This window comes from Camelus ferus, chromosome 30, assembly GCF_009834535.1.
Source record: "Camelus ferus isolate YT-003-E chromosome 30, BCGSAC_Cfer_1.0, whole genome shotgun sequence".
In the NCBI taxonomy this organism is placed as follows: domain Eukaryota; kingdom Metazoa; phylum Chordata; class Mammalia; order Artiodactyla; family Camelidae; genus Camelus; species Camelus ferus.
In genome coordinates, this window is record NC_045725.1 from 24,343,545 (window position 1) to 24,365,300 (window position 21,756).

Sequence of the window (21,756 nt, forward strand, 5' to 3'; positions counted from 1 at the left end):
TAAGATGGTATGTTTATGTTATGTATGCATTACTATAATTTTTTAAAAAGGAAAGGAAAAAATTATCAAGGAAAAAGTAACGGTTGGCTATCTGGACTTGGTGCAAAGAACTGTGACATAGTAAGGGGTCCTGCAACATCACTGCAGTCTGGGAGGACTGACTTTGAAGAGAGAAGGGAAAAATTATGCTTGGAAGTACAGAATAACTTCAGGGGATCAAAAGAGAATTGAAGCCAGGCTGTTAACGTTATGACACCAGGAACACCCAAGGACAATGCTGGAACCACCTGATGGTGCTGGTATAATTAGAGCTTCCATTTCCAGACACACATTCTACTCCACCTTTCACTCCACAGAATGAACTTGTATAAGAAAGGCAGCCAAGATTCCTAACTCCTAGGCAATGATTCACTTGTGAAGGTAACACCTAAAATATTAAAGCTTCAGTAGAACCAAAGAACATGGCTCCTCACTTATAAGCCAGCAGAATGTACATTGTAGCTTTGTATTCTAGGTTTCCCAAATTAAGGTTCCCAAAGGCTATTTTCTAGAAATTTCTTTATCCAAAACCTATGGTTTCTGAAATTATTTATCACACTCCAGATACAGACGCATTGGGCTTTTCCACCTCTAAGCTTTGCACATAACCATTCTGCCTGTTGGAAACACTCTTCCCAAACCTCTCAGTCCCCTAAATGAAACTGTATACTCTTCATTCAAGGCTCAGCTCAAATGCTGACCTCGCACAATGCTTTCTCAGTCACTGAGGCTGGAAGCGAAGCGGCCTCCGTGCTGTGTTCACACGGCCCTTCACCACATGCTGCCCTGCGTTACAGCCGCTGTCTTACCACCCTGCATGCAGGGGCCATGAGCCACAGTCATAGCCTTCCAGGGCTGGAATATGCCTTATAAGTTTTACATTAGAACCTTCCACTCAGTGCTCGAATTCCCTACCCAACATTCTGATGCGGTAGTTATCTGCCCCTAGAAGAAGGGCATCACTGAGTCTTGAGGCAGGCAATCCAGTTCATCTCTGGGTCTTTGACAATGCCTGGGAATGCTTTATGCATAGTGAGTGCTCACCATATTTTTTTTTCTGAAGAAGTGATCTATATAGTGAAAGTATATACAATGCAAAAAAATGAAACTAAGGTATGCTATGTTATTGTGAAAGTCTTTCAGAGACAGTTTCTTCCTCTGTAAAGTAGAAATAATTATGTTTTCTTCACATCATTGTTGTGAAACTTAATGAAGTAACATATGTGCAACTCTTAATACACTGAAATGCAATAAATGGCATTTTAATACTAATTATTATATCAACTTAATACCTGTCTCAGTAATCCTTTACTTTCCTCATTTGCTGCTTAATTTAATCTGCCCTTCTCCCAGATTTGGGTATAAGTTTTTCTGTGGCAAAACAATCCAGTCCTCCAAATAGTTCCTGGAAACTTCTAGTGATCCCAGAAGGGAGCGGGATAAACATGTTTGCATTAAATTACTTAAAACAGTTCAACTTAACATTTCTAAAGAAAGACATTCCAGAATTTTCCAGAGAAAAATGGTGACTATCCTCAAACAAGCAACATGAAAGGTTGTGAAGGAGAGAAAATAATTTTTGGACAAAGAAGGAGGCAGGACTTCCGGAGTAGATACAGGGCTGAGGCCAGAAGGTGGAAAATAAAAGGCTGAAAGGGGTTTTCTTTTTCTCTCTCTCTTTCCCTGCCTCCGTTTTTTCTTCCCTTTCTTTTCCTTCTCTCTTTTTTCTTTTTCTTCTTTGTGATGAAACAGTGTATTATTAGAGAGGGAAAAAAAAAGAAAAGGTAAGTTGAGGGGCTGGGGTTGAGGGGAGCATTCTGCCAATTAAGTTTTTGATGAAAGACTGAAGGTGACAGAAAGGAGACGGGAAAAACAGTGTTGAATGGAATGGGCTCCATGATGAACTGACAAGAGATGAATGACTCCATTTAGACGGATGAATGAGAGGGCAGAAGGTCTGTAATTAGAAAGACAGGCTTAGAGTTGTCGCTCAGCATGCACTTGTTGAATGAAAGCATAAAAGACTAAGTAAGTCGGTAAGTGGGGGAAAAGACCCTGGATTCAGGGATCCACTGGGGAAAAGAAATCTTCTCGACTGGAGTCCTGAGTATAAGGTAATCAAGGTCAGCAAAGTGATGCAGCTAAGGACAATGTCTGTTCAGGGCCTTGCTTATGGGTTTCTTGCTGCATCATCATGTCCTTGAATCTGCCCTTGACTCTCAACAGCTCTAGCAAAAGTCCTTCTAGGGCACATGCATAAACACAGCCTCAGAATTTTAGCAGCATCACAATACTACAGCCTATCTCTAACCGTATCTTCTAACTCTCCCAGCAACAGGCTTCTCTATGTCACAAGGTTTTTCTCTCAACCACCAATGTGAGACTCACTCTCTGACATAAACAAGCAGCCGCTTGGCCAGCCGTGCGGCTTGGCCGCGTGCGCCAGGCTGTGTGGTGCCTGTCTGCTAGCAGCTGCGTGCCCCGCGACAGCCCGGCCCTAGCAGAAAGTTGCCTCCTACCTCTCGGTGTTTTCTCTTTGAGGACCTGACTCTGCTCTGTACATCTAACAAATCCCTCTGACCTAAAATGCCCTTACTCTTGACTCATTCCCTCCTAATCAATATTTCTTTCTCCTGTGAATCCTCAATTTATATTATCCAAAACTTTGCAGTGAATCGTTCTTTGCAACAATCACAAAGATTGGATTAGTCATAAAGCCACTCTTTAAAAAGAGGCTATTAGAATTACAAAAACAAAGACTCTGGGGAATTCTCTTTAAGGAGAGGCAGTGAGGGGCAGTGGGAACACAGTGGTACAACTGTGGTACCAAAGTTCCACCTCCCTGACCTGCTCAGCCGGTCACAGGCTCTGTGACATGAGCAAGCCGCAATCTCCTTAGGGCCACACTGTCCTAATGAGGCAGCAAATCTATCTGTTGTGGAAAATAATATCTGCTTCACAGTGCTGTGATAAAGATCCCAGTAAACAACGTGCTGGAAGAGCCTGTAAACACGGCAGCACGACACAAATGCTGGTTACTGGTGGTAGAGCTGTGACTGGAGGCAAGCCTTTGACTGACATACTGAGCCTCCGACTCAAGTTTGAGTTTGTCTTGCTTTGCCTTTTACGGAATGTAAATGGATTCCCTGGTCTCTGAACTGCCAGGAGCATGTCTTTCAGGGCCCAAATCTCAAATAACCCACTGCTGGGTACGTGGACTCTGTGTTGCAACACCCAGCCTTGCTCCGATCTTGTGGGTATGGGTCACTCCCTACTCTGGGAATGGCCTTACTCCATGTGGGCCCAGCGCTGGCCCCAGACCCCAGCTTTGACAGAGGGTGAACAGACCTAGGACAGTCATGCCTTCCAACTGTAATGTCACTCCTCACACAGCGCATGAGTCAAATGAGAGGATAATAAAATCTTGGAGAGGGGTACGAGGGTACTCTTGTGTGCTCACCGCCCGTATTTCTCCTCGCCTTTCCAATTAAGCTTGAAGCTTTTCATCCCCAGTAACTTACTTGGCATACAGCTGGCCATCAGTATTTGCCCATTTGAATTCAGATCATGGATACTTCAAAATGTTTTGTGTTTGATGCATGTTATTACTGCTAATAACAATGAAATTTGTACTTTGAAGAAAAGAATTGCCAAGTAAAGATAAAACTCAAGCTAATCAGAGAAAATCAAATCCTTACTCTGTGTAATATAAATTAATTCTGCTGTGCAGACATTAATGATGCACATCTTTATAAGAAAATTATATCCTCTTCATCCCTTGGCACTTCTTTAGAGCCAAAACCAATATAGATTTCTCCCATCAAAAAAGTCTCACACCCAAGTTCCTGGCAGCATTAGTCACTATAGCCAAAAGGTGGAAGCAACCCAAGTGCACACTGATGGATAAATGGATAAACAAAGTGTGCTCTATTCACACAATAGAATATTATTCAGCCCTAAAAAATAAGGAAATTCTGACATATGCTATAACACAGATAAACCTTGAATACATTGTGCTAAGTGAAATAAGTCAGTCAGAAAAGTATAATTTCATCTATGTGAAGTATCTTAGAGTAGTTAAATACATGGAAACAGAAAGTAAAATGGTGGTTGCCAGCATCGCTGGGGGAATGGGAGTTTTTTGTAAGATGGAAAGCATTAAGGAACTGATGGTAACAGTTGCACAACAATGTGAATGTCCTTAATGCCACTGAATTGTACACTTAAAAACAGTTAAGATGGTAAGATTTATATTATGTATATATTGCCACAGTTAAAAATAAAATAAAATAAAAAGTCTCACACACAAAAATGCTATATTTTGTCAGAATAGTTTCCAAACAAAATTCCAACCTAGGTTTGGAATAAATAAATAAAATAAATTAATCAAATTGCGGAGAGAGTGAGGAGAGGTATGTCAAATACAAGAAACACTACGAAGGATAAAAAATAGAACTGCAGGATAATATCAATAATAACCACCTCCATTTATTGGCACCTGTTTGATGCCAGGCACCGTGCTAAATGCTATACATGGCTTAATTCACTCAACAACGACTACAAGACACAAGGGAGAGTTTAGAAACATTAAGTCATTTGCCGATGGTCTCACAGCAAAAGAATGGCAGGAACAGATCAGTCCCAGGAGCTCTGGTCCAAAGACCATGCTGTGACATACGATCTGCCTGGACATTTTGGGACCAGAGGGCTGGTGAAAAGGACACATTTAAACTTTCCCTAAACTTCAAACTTGAGAGACTAATGAAAATAAAACTAATGATCTATGGGGTACCTTTTATGTGCCCAGCACACATGGAATGACAGAGTCAATCAGACGTCTGTTGAGGGAGGCGGACGTTTATATAACTAGTAAGGCAGTGCAAGCCTGAGCTGCCTGACGGGTGGGAACAGAGGGGAGGATGTCTCCCAATATCTCACCCAAACCTACACAATTCCTGGCAACACAAAGTGCTGAATAAATATTGACTAAGTGAAATAAAATTAGTCTCTAAAAATGTATTCTGTCTCTGAATGCAATTGAAAACAAAAAGGCAAAAGGATCAACTTTGCTTTCTTCCCCTTAAAGAGAAGACATTTAACAGATTATGGCAATCATTGACATTCAAATCAAAATAAAGAGGAAAGTGATGCTTTGTTCCGATTATACTTTAAATAACAATGTTACAGGCATTACATGTTAAATTGTTGCCATAATGAAGAGTCTAGGAGGTATATAATGACTACATGAAATATAAACCACCACCTAAAATTCACACTGCAACTTGAATAGTTTCATTGTCCTAAAGAGAGATGGAGAGATTATGAGAACACAGATTCTGGGGTGATCTTCTCTGAAACCCCGATTCAAGCAGTTTCTCGTGCACCTTCCTGTTGTCCTGCGGTGTTCTCAGGCTTAACATCTGTCCCCGCATCATCCCAAGAAAACACTTGCAAATGTGTTAATGTCAACAACTGGAGAGAGGGGTCTCACCTCCAGAGGCTTAAAATAATTGCTACTAATAACTATGTTTACTTCAAAAATCAAATCGGCACCTTCTATGCTAAGATACCAAGTTACTTTTTTTCATGGCACTCTTACAGAATTCTATGTGAATATATTAATTTACCTTGTTCCAATATCAAGCCAGCTGCCATAATCTTTGACCAAGAAGAAAAAATGCTGTAAAAATAAGACAAAATACAGCTCCATTAAAAGCAAAGCCTATACATATTTGGTCTAAAAACAATGTAGTTTTAGGATTATGTCTTTCAGATTTCTGATTCCTCAGGACCATCATCTGACTGGAATCAAAAAGAATATGCCCTTTACTGAAATTTTTGCTTGGACTAAGACAAGCAATAGTCCAAAAGGCAAAAATAGCATTACCATTCAATTCTATAAACACAAAAGTGACATTTGTGAATAACTAGAAAGAAAACCCAGCCAACTTTAATAAAAGACACTAAATAACACCAAAGGCCTCAGTGAAAGGAGGCCATGCCATCTATTCAACAACAAATATTTACTGATCCTGTGTTAGATCCTGGAGATAAACTCTTTAAGAACATTTATGATTGTCATATTATCACGTGTGTGTGTGTGTGTGTGAGAGAGACAAGTCTTATCATCGGAAATACAGGCAAGAATAGGAGCACCGAGGAAGGGAATGTTCCCCAACTTGGGTACAAGGGAAGGCTACCCCAATAAAAAGTCTAAAAATCTAAGTGACAAGCCAGAGTCAGATGAAAGGGGAGGTTGGGGAGATCTAAGGAGAAGTATGTTTCCGACAGAGGGAATGATCTGTATATACATCAAGAGTCCGTAGAGCTTGGCAGGTCCAAGGTGAGGCTGGGGAAGAGAGAACAAGGAGGGAGCGGTGAGACAGGATGCCAGTCAAGGAAGCAGAAGTCGGACCACACATGGCTCTCTAAGTTCAATTCAGCAGTCTGACTCTTCATATAAAATTAATCAGAGAATTTAAACTCTCTTCTACTAACATGTCTTTGCCTATTTGCCACTTTGTGAGCAAAACTGAAAGCTGATTTGTTCTAACGTTATGTGTAGTCAATTTCAGAAATACATGCAGTTCAATCCAGCATAAAAATGCTCTCATCCAAATCAAGTGACTAGGAATCTGATTTGGGAAGCTACCCTAATAGCTGTCTCTTGTCACTTCTAGCATAAGATGCTGTGTCATGAAGAATTAACCTTACCTAAAGAGAGGTCTGGCCTTTGCCTTCAGCTGCTAGGAGGTGATTACCATGTCCTTGGAATAACCTGCCTGATGGAGGCATTCTGCCTGGGGGACCTTAGCCACTGGACAGCCTAATAATGTGATTTATGTTCAGGGCTTCGGGCCGTGTGTTATCAGTTCTACCTCTAGAAGGACTGGAGATTAAAGATCAGTCATGGGAACAGTATGTGATTGAGCCCCAATAAAAAGTCCATTAAGGCTCTAGTGAGCCTGGCTGGCAGCACTCCATGCACACTGTCACACATCAGTGCCGGCAGAGTGCTGCTGTCCTGACTCCGCAGGGAGTGAACAGCCAGAGCTCCACATCTGCACCCGTCCTGGGCTCTGCCCTCTGCATCTCTTCATTGGCTGATTTTAGTCTGTATCCTTTCCCTGTAACAATCCACACTTGTGAAGGTAACAGTCTACAGTAAGTTCTGTGAGTCCATCCAGTGAATTATCAAACCTGGGGGTAGTTTTGGGAACCCCCTCGAACCTGCAGGTATAAAATAGGTTCTTCTATTTGTTAATACACTAGAACTCATCATTAGAGCTATCATCTTGGTAACATCTTCCCATTTCAGAAACTCTATTTCCTCTTTCTTTCCTTCCCTCCCTCCCCCCCTCTTTTTTCCTTTCTTTTTCAATCTGAGAAGCAGCTCAAAAACCAACATTTCAAGTAAGAAAATGATGTATTACCTAAACCTAAAGTTAGCTTTTTCTGTTAACTTCCTGTGCAAGTTACATTTCAGACAAAATGCACCATGGAAGACTAGAAAATGACAGATTTGGATAAATCAAGTAAAAAGGCTTTCGACACCTTAAGAAGAGCACTCTTACTGCATCGTAAGTCATATAAAAAGAAAGTAATTAATGTGTAAATTATGCCAGCACTTATAACTCAGTATCTAAATATTTCATATAGAGAAATGCATTCATATTTCACTTGGTTAACTCAGTACTTAGCTTCTCAATCTTATTTATATTGAATATCCAATAATATCTTACCAAAGCCATAATGTCTGATGTGATGATAACCATGAGAAAAAGACTGGAAAAAAATAAAGAAAAAAATACATGTAATACAACAGGCATATTTTAAAAGCACATTAAAATCAAAATGAGAGTAATCAAATAACCTAATATTTTGTTATTAGTATTTTTGCTTCTGAAAATAAATACTACATTTGACAAAAACACTTTCACATTATCATGGGCTACTGTCCCACAGTGATGGACTGGACTTCAGAAATGTTATTTAACACTTTGAATATTTATTTCAATGGTATAAAAGGAACATGAATTATAATTTTTTTAATTAAACATTTTATTTTAGATAATTCTAGACTCACATGCAATTTCAAGAAATGATATAGAGGGGTTCCATGTACCCTCTGCCCAGTTCCCCCCTACCCCTGGTAATATCTTACAAAACTATAATACATTATCATAGCCAAGATACTGGCCTTGATACAGTCAAGATATAGAATGTTTCCACCATCACAAGGATTCTTCACGACACTCTTTTATAGCCACATTTACCCTCCTCTCACCCCCTAACCCCTGGAAACCACAAATCTGTTCTCTTTTTCTAAAATTTTGTCATTTCAAGACCATTGTATAAGTAGAATCATTTATATAACACTCTGTAACCTTTTGGGATTGCCTTTTTTCACTCAGCACAATTACCTTGAGATTCATCTAAGGTTCTGTATGTATCAACCATTTGTTCCTTTTTATTGCTGAGTAGTACTCCATTGTATGGATATACCACAGTTTGCTTAACCATTCAAACACTGAAGGACATCAGGGTGGTTTCCAATTTGTGGTTGTTACAAATAAAGCTGCTATAAACATCTGCACACAGTTTTCTGTGCATTTCTCTAGGAAAAATGTCCACGTGCAATTGCTGGATCATGTTGCATGTTCAGTTTCAAAAGAAAATGTAAAACTCTTTTCAGAGTAGTGGTACTACTTTACAGTCTCATCAGCAATGTATGAGAGCAATTCCTTTGCATCCTCACCAGCATTTGGTGATGCCACTATTTTTTATTTTAGCTATTTTGATAGTCATATAATATGTCTCTGTGGTTTTAATATGTATTTCCTTAATGGCTAATGATGCTGAACATCTTTTCATCCTTTTTTTGCCATCTGTATACCATCTGCAGGTCTCTTGCTCATTTTCCAATTGAACTGTTTGTTTTTCAGTGTTGACTTTTAAGAGTTCTTTATATATTCTAGACAGTAGTTCTTTGTCAGATATGTGGTTTGTAAATATCTTCTCCCAATATATAGCTTGCCTTTTCACTCTTTTAACAGCTTTCAATTTTGATGAAGTCTAACTAATCAGTTTTTCCTTGTATGGATCATGGTTTTTGGTATCAAGTCTAATTCTTTTCCTAGCCCAAATTCCAAGGATTTTATATTTCTTTCTAAAAGTTTAAATCTGTGGTCCACTTTGAGTCAATTTCTATATAAGATGTGAGGTTTTGGTCAAGGTTTATGGCTTCTTTTTAAGAAATAACTTTTTCTAACTATAGTTTTGAAATACAGAAATGTAAGTCAGACTGATCAGATCTTACGGAAGGATTAGCATTCAAAACAAATCTGATATAACAGACATATAATAAAGTAGGGTAATCTGATTAAGAATCTGTAGAGAATGCAATTGTCACCCAGGACAACATTCTATCCAAAGCATGAATTCCCATAGTAACGTCCCAATGAATACTTTGTCAAGCAGTAGCTTCAGTGGTTTCAGAAACAGAATCTACTTCATTTTAGACAGCTCCAATTACTACAGTTTTTTTCCTTCTTTGAATCATAATCAGTGAAACAAAAATTCCACCCTATAAATCCAGCTCTTCTGGAGCAAGAGAAAGAAAATAAATACAATTTAAATGCAACAGACCTTAAAATATCTCTTTTAAAGTTTTGTTTGCTGTTTTTAAATGTTGTTTTCCTAAAGCAAATTATTTTATTGTATGACAGAGATGATGTTCTGGAAATCTTCTGAATAAGATACACCTCAGGTAATAATACCTACCTTCACTGTATGGTTGGTAAAAAAAATCCAATCTGGTAATATATGCAAAGCACCTAATGCAGTGCCTGTATACAGTGGGTACCTAAAAATACTGGTTTCTTTCTCACTCCTTGTAACAAAGGTTTTAGATGAAATTAAATATACAATGAAAGACACAATCTCTGCCCTCACAGAGTTCACAGGATGTGTATTAGTCAGCTAGGGCTACTGTAACAAAGTACCACAGACTGGGTGGCACTTTAAGACTGGCTTAAACAATATAAATTAACTTCCTCATGGTTCTGGTGGCTAAGTCTGAGAACAAGCTGCCAGTGGCGCTGATTTCATTCTGAGGCCTTTTCCCTTGATTTGTAGATGGCCATCTTCTCCCTCTGTGTTCACACTGTCTCTCCTCTGTGTGTGCCTGTGTCCTAATCTCCTCTTCGTATAAGGACGCTAGTCATATTGGGCTAGGGCTCACCCATATGACCTCATTTTACCTTGCATCCTCTAGCAGGAGATGTGAGAAAGTACATGTAATTTACTAGCTTTTTACTGCATCTAAATAACTATCTTCTATATGGTACTGACAAGGTAAGAGCAAAAGTGCTTTTAATGTTAAATTCATGTGAATATCCTTTTGAAAAATATGCTAAATTAAACCAAACATGAGATTTCTACTATTTTTAAACAGTGGGAGAAAACCTTTCTTTTTATTATAAATACACATAATAATGCTACACCCAGTTCTAGCTTAAACTCATCAAGAAGAACATGCAAATTTATGCTAATATTAGTTATTTCTTTCAGCATTGAATATTCCGGTTTGATTCAAAAATAACAAATTTGCTAAGAAGCTGCATATTTATCTCAAGTGTCTTTCAGAAAGGCTGATCAGTCCCATGCTGATGAGGCAATTTTATCGTTTCAAAAAAGCAAATAGTTGAGTTGACAGCTTCTCTTCCAGAGTCTTGATTGCTTAAGACTGACTGCTCTAGAAATTCCTAGAAACTCAGGAAGAATACTTCCCATTCCATTTGTCAAAAATGCAGAAGTCAAGACTGAGAAACTATGTAAATTATTGACATCCAGAAGTTAATGTCAAACCATGTAAAATGCTACGATGTTAACACATTTGCCTAATACATATTTAAGAAATGATCCAAAATGAGAATGTAATTTGGTGTAGCCACTATGGAAAACAGTATGGAGATTCCTCAAAAAACTTAAAATACATGATCCCGCAATCCTACTCCTGGGCATATATCTGGAGAAAACTCCAATTCAATAAGATACATGCACAGCAATGTTCATAGCAGCACTATTTACAATAGCCAAGATGTGGAAGCAACAGATGTCCATCAACAGATGACTGGATAAAGAAGTTGTGGTAATATATATAAACCATACACACACACACACACACACACACACACTCACACACACAGTGGAATACTACCCAGCCATAAAAAAGAAATGAAATGCCATTTGCAGCAACATGGATGGACCTAGAAATTATTATACTAAGTGAAGTAAGTTAGAGAAAGACAAGTATCATATGATTATTACTTATATGCAGAATCTAAAAAAAGGACACAAATGAACTTATTTACAAAATAGAGACTCACAGACGTAGAAAGCAAACTTGTGGTTGCTGAAGGGGAAAGGGCAGGGGAGGGATAAACTGGTAGTTTGGGATTAGCAGATACAAACTACTATATACATAATAGATAAACAACAAGGTACTATTGTATAGCACATGGAACTGTATTCAATAGCTTGTAATAACATTATGAAAAAGAACATATATATACACGCATAATTGAATCACTATGCTATACACCAGAAACTAACACAACATTGTAAATCAACTATACTTCAATTAAAAAAAAAAAGGAAACAATCCAAAATAAAACAGAATGCTATCCCTTGTTTTTTGTAGGCACGGTTATATCTATAGTAAACATGTTATTAACTAAAAGATGTTAACATTTATGTGTTACAGTTTTTGAGGGGGGCTCCTCACTAGCTTGAATAATATTCTAATAATATTTTATTGTTGAGAAAGCACATTTTTCTGCCAGAGGCTCTAATCAACTAATTTCTTCTAATGACAACTGAGCTCTGACTAAAACGGTGAAATATTTTTTTCTCATTTTTATAATAAACAACCTATGTTACAGTGTCTTAATAACAATCACACAAAATACCCTCAAATATTTACTCCCATTTCCTAAAAATGGACAAATTCAATGCTTTGTAAATATTCACCTTACCTTTTTGATGATAACTGAGTAGTTAACTGAACAGCTTCAAAAGCACACATCACAAGAACAAAGGGGATTAAAATCTGTTTAAAAGAAAAACAAATGATGCCATGGATAGCTATAGCATTTGAAAATTTTTTTTAAATAAATACTATTTCTGCTTACAGAAGTATTTCAATTTCTCAAATTTTATCTATATTAGGGAAAAGCAAATGCTGAAATAAAACCATAATAATGACATATACAACAGTGATGAAACGGATTTAAAAACCCACATCAACCATATATATAGTATAAAAGATAACAAATATTCCAAATAAAGCCTATTCCAAATTTGTTCTATTTAACTTATTATAATAATTAATGACCATGTTCAAAGTTTTCCAAGAGGGTGTGAAAGGCCCAGAATGCCCAAATCAAATAAATTATGGAGCCTGATGATTTGATTCACAGGTCTCTGAACATATCTGGCTATTTGATACTACAACTCTATAAACAAGTCTACATGTGATTTAGCTGCTTTATCGTTGCTTTTTGTCATTTTAATAGTAACTTATTTCTGAGCATAAAATTCATACTGTGTAAAAAAAATGGAGAAAGATATAGTAAATTAATCCTGGTTGAAAAATTCGGAGCTAACATTGTTAATATTTTGACATACTGCTTTCCAATGACTAATTAAAAAAATACATATATATATATATTTTACATTTCAACAAAGAGGGGAGGGAGAAGACATGTAAAAGAAATGATGTTCAAGACTGCATAAGATTCTTTTTCTTCCTTTTTTTTTTTTTTTTTGTAGGGGGTTAATTTGATTGATTGATTGATTGACTTGAATGGAGGTACCGGGGATTGAACCCAGGACCTCGTGCATGCTAAGCATGTGCTCTACCCCTAAGCTATACCCTCCTCCCTAAGATTCTTTTTCGAGTGGAGGATGCATGACTAAAACAGAGTTCCAGGAGGACTTTCACTTCCAGCCACATCAGTCAAGAAGGCCACCAAGTACATTACATCAGTAAAGCTTACTGAATTAAACTAGAGATTAAAGATCTAGCATTTAATTTAAACTTATTTTTAATTAAAGACCCATGATCTTTAACAAACTGGGAAAACACAAACTACCATTTTAAAAAATGTAAATGAAGAGTAAGGAAACAATACATATTTTTTTAAAAAATCAACAGTGAACGGGACGTGAGAAAATGAACATCTCAGTAACCTTTCTTTTTCTTTTTTTTTTTTTTAATCTCAGTAATACTTCTTAAAATTACATTTGTATTAGGGCAATAAAAAAAAGGATATTAATCCTATTAAGAGACACATACTTTTAACAATTATTACTTATGTGATCTGAATAGAAGGCCATCATATTTTAGGCAGATGTTAGTTCCATTATTTAAACAAATATATACTAACTGTGTAAAATGTGCCAGGCACTATTGCAGAGGGAAAAAGACAAGTTTAATGATCATAGAGAAAAAGGGAAAGAACGTGAATTACATTCCACTGGAGAGTCTGAATCCCTGGAAAGCTGATAATTTGTTATATCTTGGAATCCTCAGCACCCAGCTGGTATCGATAAGCCTTCAAAGACGTATTTGTTGAATGAATAAATCAGTTCTAGGTACATGGATCATGAGAACAGATGATAGCACGTTGGTAGCCTCACAGGTGCGGAACATGGGTTCAGGGAGCCTTAGATCTTGAGGAGCAATGCAGTTCTGATCCATCTCACACTTCCCACAGGCTTCCTTCATCTTTGGTAGGACTTCCTGGGACTAATAGAGAATCTCTACTTTTTTGAAGTTAAATGGGCTTAAGAGTAAAGTAAAAAGATTAGCTATGTTTTGGAGTAAAGCTAGAAGGTCTTACTTCCCATCCAGCAGTGTCTGAGAAGGTATCTTCTTCCTATGCTATTTAACTCTGTCACTTTATAATCTTAATGTCCCATGTTACATGATCTTAATGCCATGATGAGTTCATAATTTTATTTAAGCGGTATCTTAAGAAAATAAAAAAACCAACCTTCCACATCATCAGAGCTCCCATCATGTAAGGACTAAACACAGTCAGAAAGCAATAGACAGAGGCGAGGTCAAAGCTAAGGAACCAACAAAAAGAAAAAAGGATTTTAGAATTCACACTGTAACTTTAAAAGCATGTTCTTCTCTTTTAAAAAGGATGTTTCAACTCATTTCTGAAATACTCTTACAAAAACATAAGTAAACACTGTATCAAGAAATATTATGAAGTCACTAAAATGAATCAGATAGACTTATATGTGCCGATAATACCAATTTCCAAAATATACCCTTCAGTGTAAAAAGCAAGGTACAGAACAAAATCTCAACTTGTATTATTTTCTGGTTATGTATATGCTGTTTTCACTTAACATTACCTGTTAACAGAAGCTATATTCCCAGTTCCAAAAAAGGCTGTCACTAAGAAGAAAACCTAAATGGAGTTAAGGAAATGCCAAAATAAGTCAGAATTCATAAAATTTCTTTTTCATTTAGAAAAGATAAGCCTATTCTACCATGAGGGTAATTTGCTTTTTCATATACACATATGATTATAAATTGTTCTAAATGAATGTTCCATCGTATCTCTTTGCAGAATTGAAAGAATCAGGCTGACGAAGAAATGTACTAAGAACAATGAGGCCTGGGAGGTTATCCTCACTTGTCACTAGTAACCTTGGGAAGATGACTATTTTCCTCCCCTCATGATATGATGGAGGTGGATTATTGTATCTGTAGTTGGATGCTAATAATTTTTTTAAGTGATAGATCTTTGCAGCTGAAATATGATTTCAGTCCATATAGCCCTGCTGCGTGCCCATGACATGTGAAACGTGTTAGGTTCTTTGGAAGGCTCCGAAAGAAATAAGAGATCATGATTTAGAATAACTGAAGAGAGAATGAGAAAGTGTTACACATGTTTTTGACATTTTGGAACTTACATGTGTAATAGTGCAGTAATAAAAAGGAGATACTAACTTTACTGGTGTCTAAGAACTTACTGCTAGTAAAGCATTTAAAATAGTGCCTGGCCCACAGAAAGGGCTTGATCAATGTTAGTTATTGTATTATTATAGACACATATACAAAAGTGGTATAGAAACACTAAAGAAGAAGCATGAATCATGACAAATTCCGGTGAAAAAGTGGCATCTGAGTTGGTGACTTGAGCCTTTAATATATTCATGGTTCCATGCATTCAACCAATCAACTAGCCAACTAAGATTTATCACCAAGTATATGTCTTTACTTTTTAAAAACGTGTGACAGGTGACAAAATATTGTTGGTGTCTTGGATGTAGGTACACACACATAGACACTTGTCTGTTATATCATTCTTCATGCTTCTCTATAAGCGCTCTGAAATTTTTAAGCGTAAACTATATGAAAAAAATTACGGTTGAAAGGGCGATTAAATGGCCTCCAAGATAATGTCACTCTCAAGCAACAGGCAGAAACACTCCCACCTCTCCTTAGTCCATTAAATGGGAGGTTGTAGTGCCTTAAAACTAAAGTCCAAACAAAGGATACAAGGAAAAAGGCCCTACGGAGGTCATCCAGATAGAGGTCTCGAAGCTGGGTTATATCGGTATTATAAGCAAACTGGATACTGGAGACCTATGGGATAAGAAGAAATACAGGAATGAACAGTAACAGTTTGCTTACTTCTGCCCTCAGAGGCAAACTGTCCAAGTTACAACAGCTAGAAAGATACCTTCAACTGACAACAACAAAAAATCAACAATAAATCTTTTTCTATAGCTTAACTACACCTTAATAAAATCTCCCAAAAGGTAAAATATATTAACACTACACTGAACAGAGCTGTAGTATGGCTATGTGTCTAATAAAGGTAAGAATTGGGCTTTTTCTTATCCTGCATAAATGCTTCACTTTTAAGTCCCTATATAACTCTTTCCTTTGTTAATACCTGATTTCTCAGTGTCCTGGTCTTCTCAAACCCAGGTATGGTAATGATATTAAAAAGCATGATAAAATTAAACATTTCTCTGTTTCTTTGTTCTTCTGTTAATTCATTTGTAGAGAAATTATTTTCTCTGTATAAAAAAGCAAAATATTTCTGTCTTTGGTAAAATAAAAAGTCTCAATTCCAACAAGATGGGTGCACTCTTGCTTAATCCCTCTCTTCCCACAAAAGAAAAACTTATGGATAAGTTTAAAGGGAGACTTTCCCCATCTCCCACTTTCCATGTAATTTTCTACTAAGTTCTTAGGATGTTTTAGTACCCTTTTCTAGAAAAGGACATATCTACTTTCAGTTAAAATATAGAATTAAAAAAATAACACAATAAATCTCATTTTTAATTTAATGATTATTTGGTTATTAAAATATTGAATATTTATTATTGTAGGTTTTTTTTTATTTTGGCAGAGGGGAGGTAATTAGGCTTATTTATCTTCAGAGGAGGTACTAGGGATTGAACCCGGGACCTTGTGAATGCTAAGCATGTGCTCTACCACTTGAGCTACACCCTCCCCCACCTAAAATATTGAATACTTAATATTAAGGACAGTCTGACCATTTACTTGAATCTGATTAAAACTTCTTTTCATGTATTGTTTTACTATTCCAGTACTGGAAGTTAAAAACTAGTAATTATTCAACATACTTCAAAAAAGTTTCTTCTTTATTAAAATTATTTATTATAAATTATCAAGTACTCTTTGTAAACTCAACTAGAGCCAGTTAAGGATGAATTAATGGATCAACTATGAAAGCATTTTTCTGCAATATTCATTTCATCTGACCTCAGTAAAACTGTAAGTATTCTATCACCAAATATCTTCAGTTCTAAAATAAAGGCAAGAGACATCAATTTACTCTCTAGTTCAGCATGATAAAGGAGTCCTTAATGTTTGGTTGGCTTTTAGCCAATTCGAAGTATATTATGCTGAATAAGCAGTCTAAGATTTGGACTGAAACCACAATCACTAAGGTGACAATAAGCATTTTGGATTAGAATAACTAGAAAGAGAAAAATAACACTGGGGACACAAATGTCATCTTATGATCAAATTCACAGACTGAATTGTGACAACACAAATATCCTTCCAACTGAAATAAATTGAAGGAAACAAATTAACTGTGAAAACAAAGGAGAATAAGACAAAGAATATTCTTTTTTCTCTATTCTTTCACTATATTAATGTTTTTTTACAGCAGAGATTCTCAAATAATCTCTAAGAAAAGCCCAATCCATACAATGACCAGGAAACAACAAAATTGTGCTTTTCTGGTGTAAGTGAAAATTTCCTTACAAACTAATAGTTTAACTTAATTATTAATGCCTTAAACAGTATAAAATTTTAAGTAGAATTTTCAAAGAAGTAACATTGCAACTTCCTTATAGGACAGAGAATAGTTTAATATTTTCAAATAAATGCAACAATGATTTTGACAAGCTACCTTCTGTTTACAGGAAATACCAGATTGCTGCAGGGTTTCTTGTTCCATGTGTATCCAGACAAACATCAAACATGACAATACTAATGGAAACAGAGCTTCATACCTAAGGGGTGGGATGTGGTGGGGTGGGAGTGGGAGGGCAGAAATGAAAAGAAAAAAACATTAACCAAAAAAAAATGTGAATTTATACTGATAGGTCTTTCTCAAAATTACAACAATCTTCATAATAATTCTAAATCACATTATCACAAAATTTAAATTTTCTAGGCTTTCCAGAAAAAGAAAGTAGAAAAGGAAAGTAACTTTTAAATATCAACTCCAACACCATCTTTTTTTTTGAAATTTAAATAGTCTTGAGATTATTACGTTTATAATAGTAGATAATTAAAAATCATTCATGAGGTAACACATATACACATAAAAAAAGAGAAAACATTAAGACAAAGGTAAAAAGACAATTCCTGAGTTAAAATTATTAATATGCATAGAAGAACAAGACAAATAACCCCAATTTTTTTTAAATGAGTGCAATACAGGAATATAAACCTATCAAAAAGAAAAAAAAGAGCTAATAAATATATGAAAACATATTTTGAGCTTACGGATAAAAAAATGAATACAGAAATTCAAAAATAGGTAGATAACATACTCATAATATTTACCCATATTAAAAAAATGTGGACAAGAGTGTAATGAAAAAAGAACTCTCATATTCTCTTCATAGGAATAAATACTTCCTGGAATGCAACCTAATACTATGCATCGAGAATCTCAAAAATATTCATATAGTATAATCCAATGATGTCACGTCTAGGAATTTACCCTGAGAAAATAATCAGACATGTGCACTACGATTCTCATAGGAAGATGTTTGTTGTAATATTGCTCACAGAAGAGAAAAACAGGAAAACAACCTAATATGCAGAGGGCAGTTTGAGTAAATAATGTATGGTACGTTTCTGGGCTGGCGTAGAATGTGGACATTATAAAGTGAACAAAGGAGAAACGTTCATGAGACAACATAGTGACAGATGCCTTTTTTAATCCTTTTCTGTCCTAGTTTAAGATAAGTGCTTCACCTTTGTAATCCTCCAAACACTCTATGATAGTACTTATCACACCTTTTTAATCACACGTTTATTTATACGTATCCCCCGACAGTTTGGAACATCTTTGACTGTGTCAGTCTGACACCACTACAGGCCCAGCTCATAGCATTTGTTGATGAGTTACTTACCTAACTGGAAGTTACAAAACAAAATCAAACAAACCAAATCAAAACAAGGAAACCTGTATTTTTCTTTCAACTTTTGCAACTACTGAACTCTATTCCACATGGCACTATTCCCTGAACATGAGAAAGCAAAAGAAACCAAATGCTTTAAACTCTATCACAGATCATAAAACTAAAACACTGAACATCAGGCACAAGAAAACATTTAGTTTGAGGCAGCATCCACAAATCACTTGGTGTGTGAGACTTAGAGCACTCAAGGATATGAACAGGCAATACATACTTGACAAAATACCATTAGTAAAACAAGTACAGAAAATTATACAAAGATGCACTATTTTTGGCCTACTAAAATAGCATTTGATATTCTTATTTAAAAATGAAAATACCAAATACTGTGAAAGATATATGATAAAGTAGGTCCCTCATAGGTTGTTGGTGATATTCTAAGCTTGCACTGTTTTAAGACAAAAGTAAAAAAAAAAACAAAAAACTTCACCTATGAATGACCCTATGGCGCACATATAGGCTCACTGAGAAGTGAGCAAAGGCAATAATCTAACTATATAAAAAGTTTATGCATAAATACATAACTCAAAATATTATTTATGATAATAAAAGTAGAAATAAAAAAGATGACCAAAAATAAAGAAATAATTTTTAAAAATCAAGGTGCAGCCGTATCATTGAGTATTAAATATCTATTAAAATGATGGTCAGGAAGCCTATGAGCCACTTGGGAAAATGCTTCTAAAATAATGTTAAGCAGAAAATAAACATACAAAATAGCATGTGGACTATGATTAATACTGTGTTAAAAAGATGACTACAGAGGTAAGACTGGAAGAAAGTATTCCAGAACATCAACAGGAGGGGTAGGGTTAATAGATGATTTTCCTCCTTATCCCTGCTTTCCAAAATGTGATTATACTATGTTTACAATGATTTTAAAAAATAATTGGAAAAGAAAGATTTAGAAAGCCTATATCCTAGGGCCATTCTTTAAAATTCAGCTCAATTGCCATAAGAGTTCTTGTTGGTACCAATTCAGCTCCCCTACTCAAACCCTTTCTCTAGTCATTCTTCCTATCACACAATTCACAACTAAACTTATAATAACTTAATTGTTGTATTTTGTAATTACCTAACGCTGTAAAATAGAGTCCTTGTTTTATAGCAGTTTACAAATCTGTTATACACCTGGGGTACACTAATTGTTCCACCTGCAGGTCTTTTTAATGTTCAGAACACTAGAACTATGAAAAAAATTGTTGATTAGTTGAATCAAGAAGGTACATTCTCTGAGCAAAAGAGGACAATGATTTTTTAAATATTTGCAGTTATATATGAAATTATTCTTTCCTAATACATAAAAACATAAATTCCATAGTCCTACAAAGTGTTACAGATTTACTTCTTTTCGAAACCTATGAAATAAAATTTTTGTAAAATGTAGATGAGTAAATCTGATAAAAACAATCTTATCAGATCTCATTTGTTTAGACACCAATATCTCATAAAAAGTCTGCATATCTGAGTTAATAAACTGAAATATCAATAAAATGTCATCACAGGCTTGCAGTAAACATAATAAAGGCTTACTAAATTAGGACCTGCTAGTTTAGTCTCTGTGTAAATTGAACAGCGCCAAAAAGACATTTAGTTTGTATATTTTGTTAAGTAAAGGTATAATAGAATCAAAATTTCAGAGGAAAATGTTTAACCAACTTAAGAGAACTATTTTCAAGTATTACAATAATTTCCATTTGCATAAAAATAACTAAATGCAGATTTAAAATGAATCTTCTTTATTCATTTAATCAAGGATGCATTGTTAGAATTTAGGATTACTATTACTATATTTTTATAAAGTAATAAAACTGATTTCTTTTAAATATCCTATAATCCTGACTAGTCACTTATTTATACAAAAAACCCTCCAAGTTGTCCAAAACAGTGATGTGGAACAATAACAGGTAGACTGTATTTTGCAAAACTAATTCGACACTGAAAAAATGTACTTACTGAAATTATTAGACTGCTGCTTTAAGCTACCTCTGTTTAATTTTTTTTGCAAAGGTAAATATACTATCGATGTTGGATAATATATTTCTTAAGACATTCATTAATAAGGTCATATTCATCATTAATATTCTGATTTTAGGTGTGATTTTTTTTTTTTTGCTTTTCAGATCTTCTTAAATGTGTTTATGATAATCTGCTTTAGTACCTTTTGACTATGAAATTGATGATTTAAAACCCTGTAATACTTATCCCCAGTGTAAGTTACATGATTAACTCACTCTACATTATGAAATATTTTTGACTGAAGTTTCAACTTTAATTATCCTTTTTTCCTTTATTTCTAACCCAGCAAACTAGATCTATTTCTAGATTTGTTTGTATTTTTGAATCTACTATACACTCTTTAAATCTTTAAAAGATTTAGATTGCTTTAGAATTTAAAGGTTCAAAAAACAAAAGGGCTTGGTGATCATTAAGTGACTGTGTAGGAGCTGACACATATTCACTTACTCACTTCCTTAAGACAACCTCTGAGTGTGATCTTAATGAAACTTGTGTGTTGCTCCAAAATGGTGGATAAGGAGAGAAATGATTTTACCTTGTGCTTTCTTATCTAGACTAAAAACTTGTGCATATTCTAATTCATACACATTTTGATGGATTCCAATTACAACTAAATTATTTATCCTGAAATTTCACTAATAGAGGAGAAAAGAGTGAAGGATTTTAAGGTCTCATTATGTTTATCATTCTTGAGTAAGAATATGCTGATAGACTTCAAGTTTTATTTGGAAGTTCAAAGTTCTAAGTCTCAAGACAAGTTCATCTTAAGATCTGATTAGGTAACTGGTGAAAATTTCCATGTTGCTTATAGTATCTCTTCATAGCCATGCCCCAGATCTGGTTATGTGGGAGAAAGGAAAAGACAGGTGTGGGAGCTTTGGTAAGAGAAGGAGGTATAGTGTGCCACTGGAT

At 35.4% G+C, this 21,756-nt stretch overlaps 1 protein-coding gene across 3 annotated transcripts in view; it reads right to left on the reverse strand.

Annotated features, from left to right (window-relative positions):
• The window catches only part of PIGN (phosphatidylinositol glycan anchor biosynthesis class N), an 88,145-nt gene that overhangs the window by 10,452 nt on the left and 55,937 nt on the right, over positions 1-21,756 (reverse strand). For all 3 annotated transcript variants that reach the window (XM_032470750.1, XM_006182787.3, XM_032470749.1), the window contains 7 exons: positions 17,523-17,625; positions 15,626-15,712; positions 14,473-14,528; positions 14,100-14,175; positions 12,078-12,151; positions 7,782-7,824; positions 5,667-5,719 (listed from right to left, as the gene is read on the reverse strand). In XM_032470750.1, the coding sequence (XP_032326641.1) occupies positions 5,667-5,719; positions 7,782-7,824; positions 12,078-12,151; positions 14,100-14,175; positions 14,473-14,528; positions 15,626-15,712; positions 17,523-17,625 (492 nt within the window). The remainder of the gene's footprint in view (positions 1-5,666; positions 5,720-7,781; positions 7,825-12,077; positions 12,152-14,099; positions 14,176-14,472; positions 14,529-15,625; positions 15,713-17,522; positions 17,626-21,756) is intronic.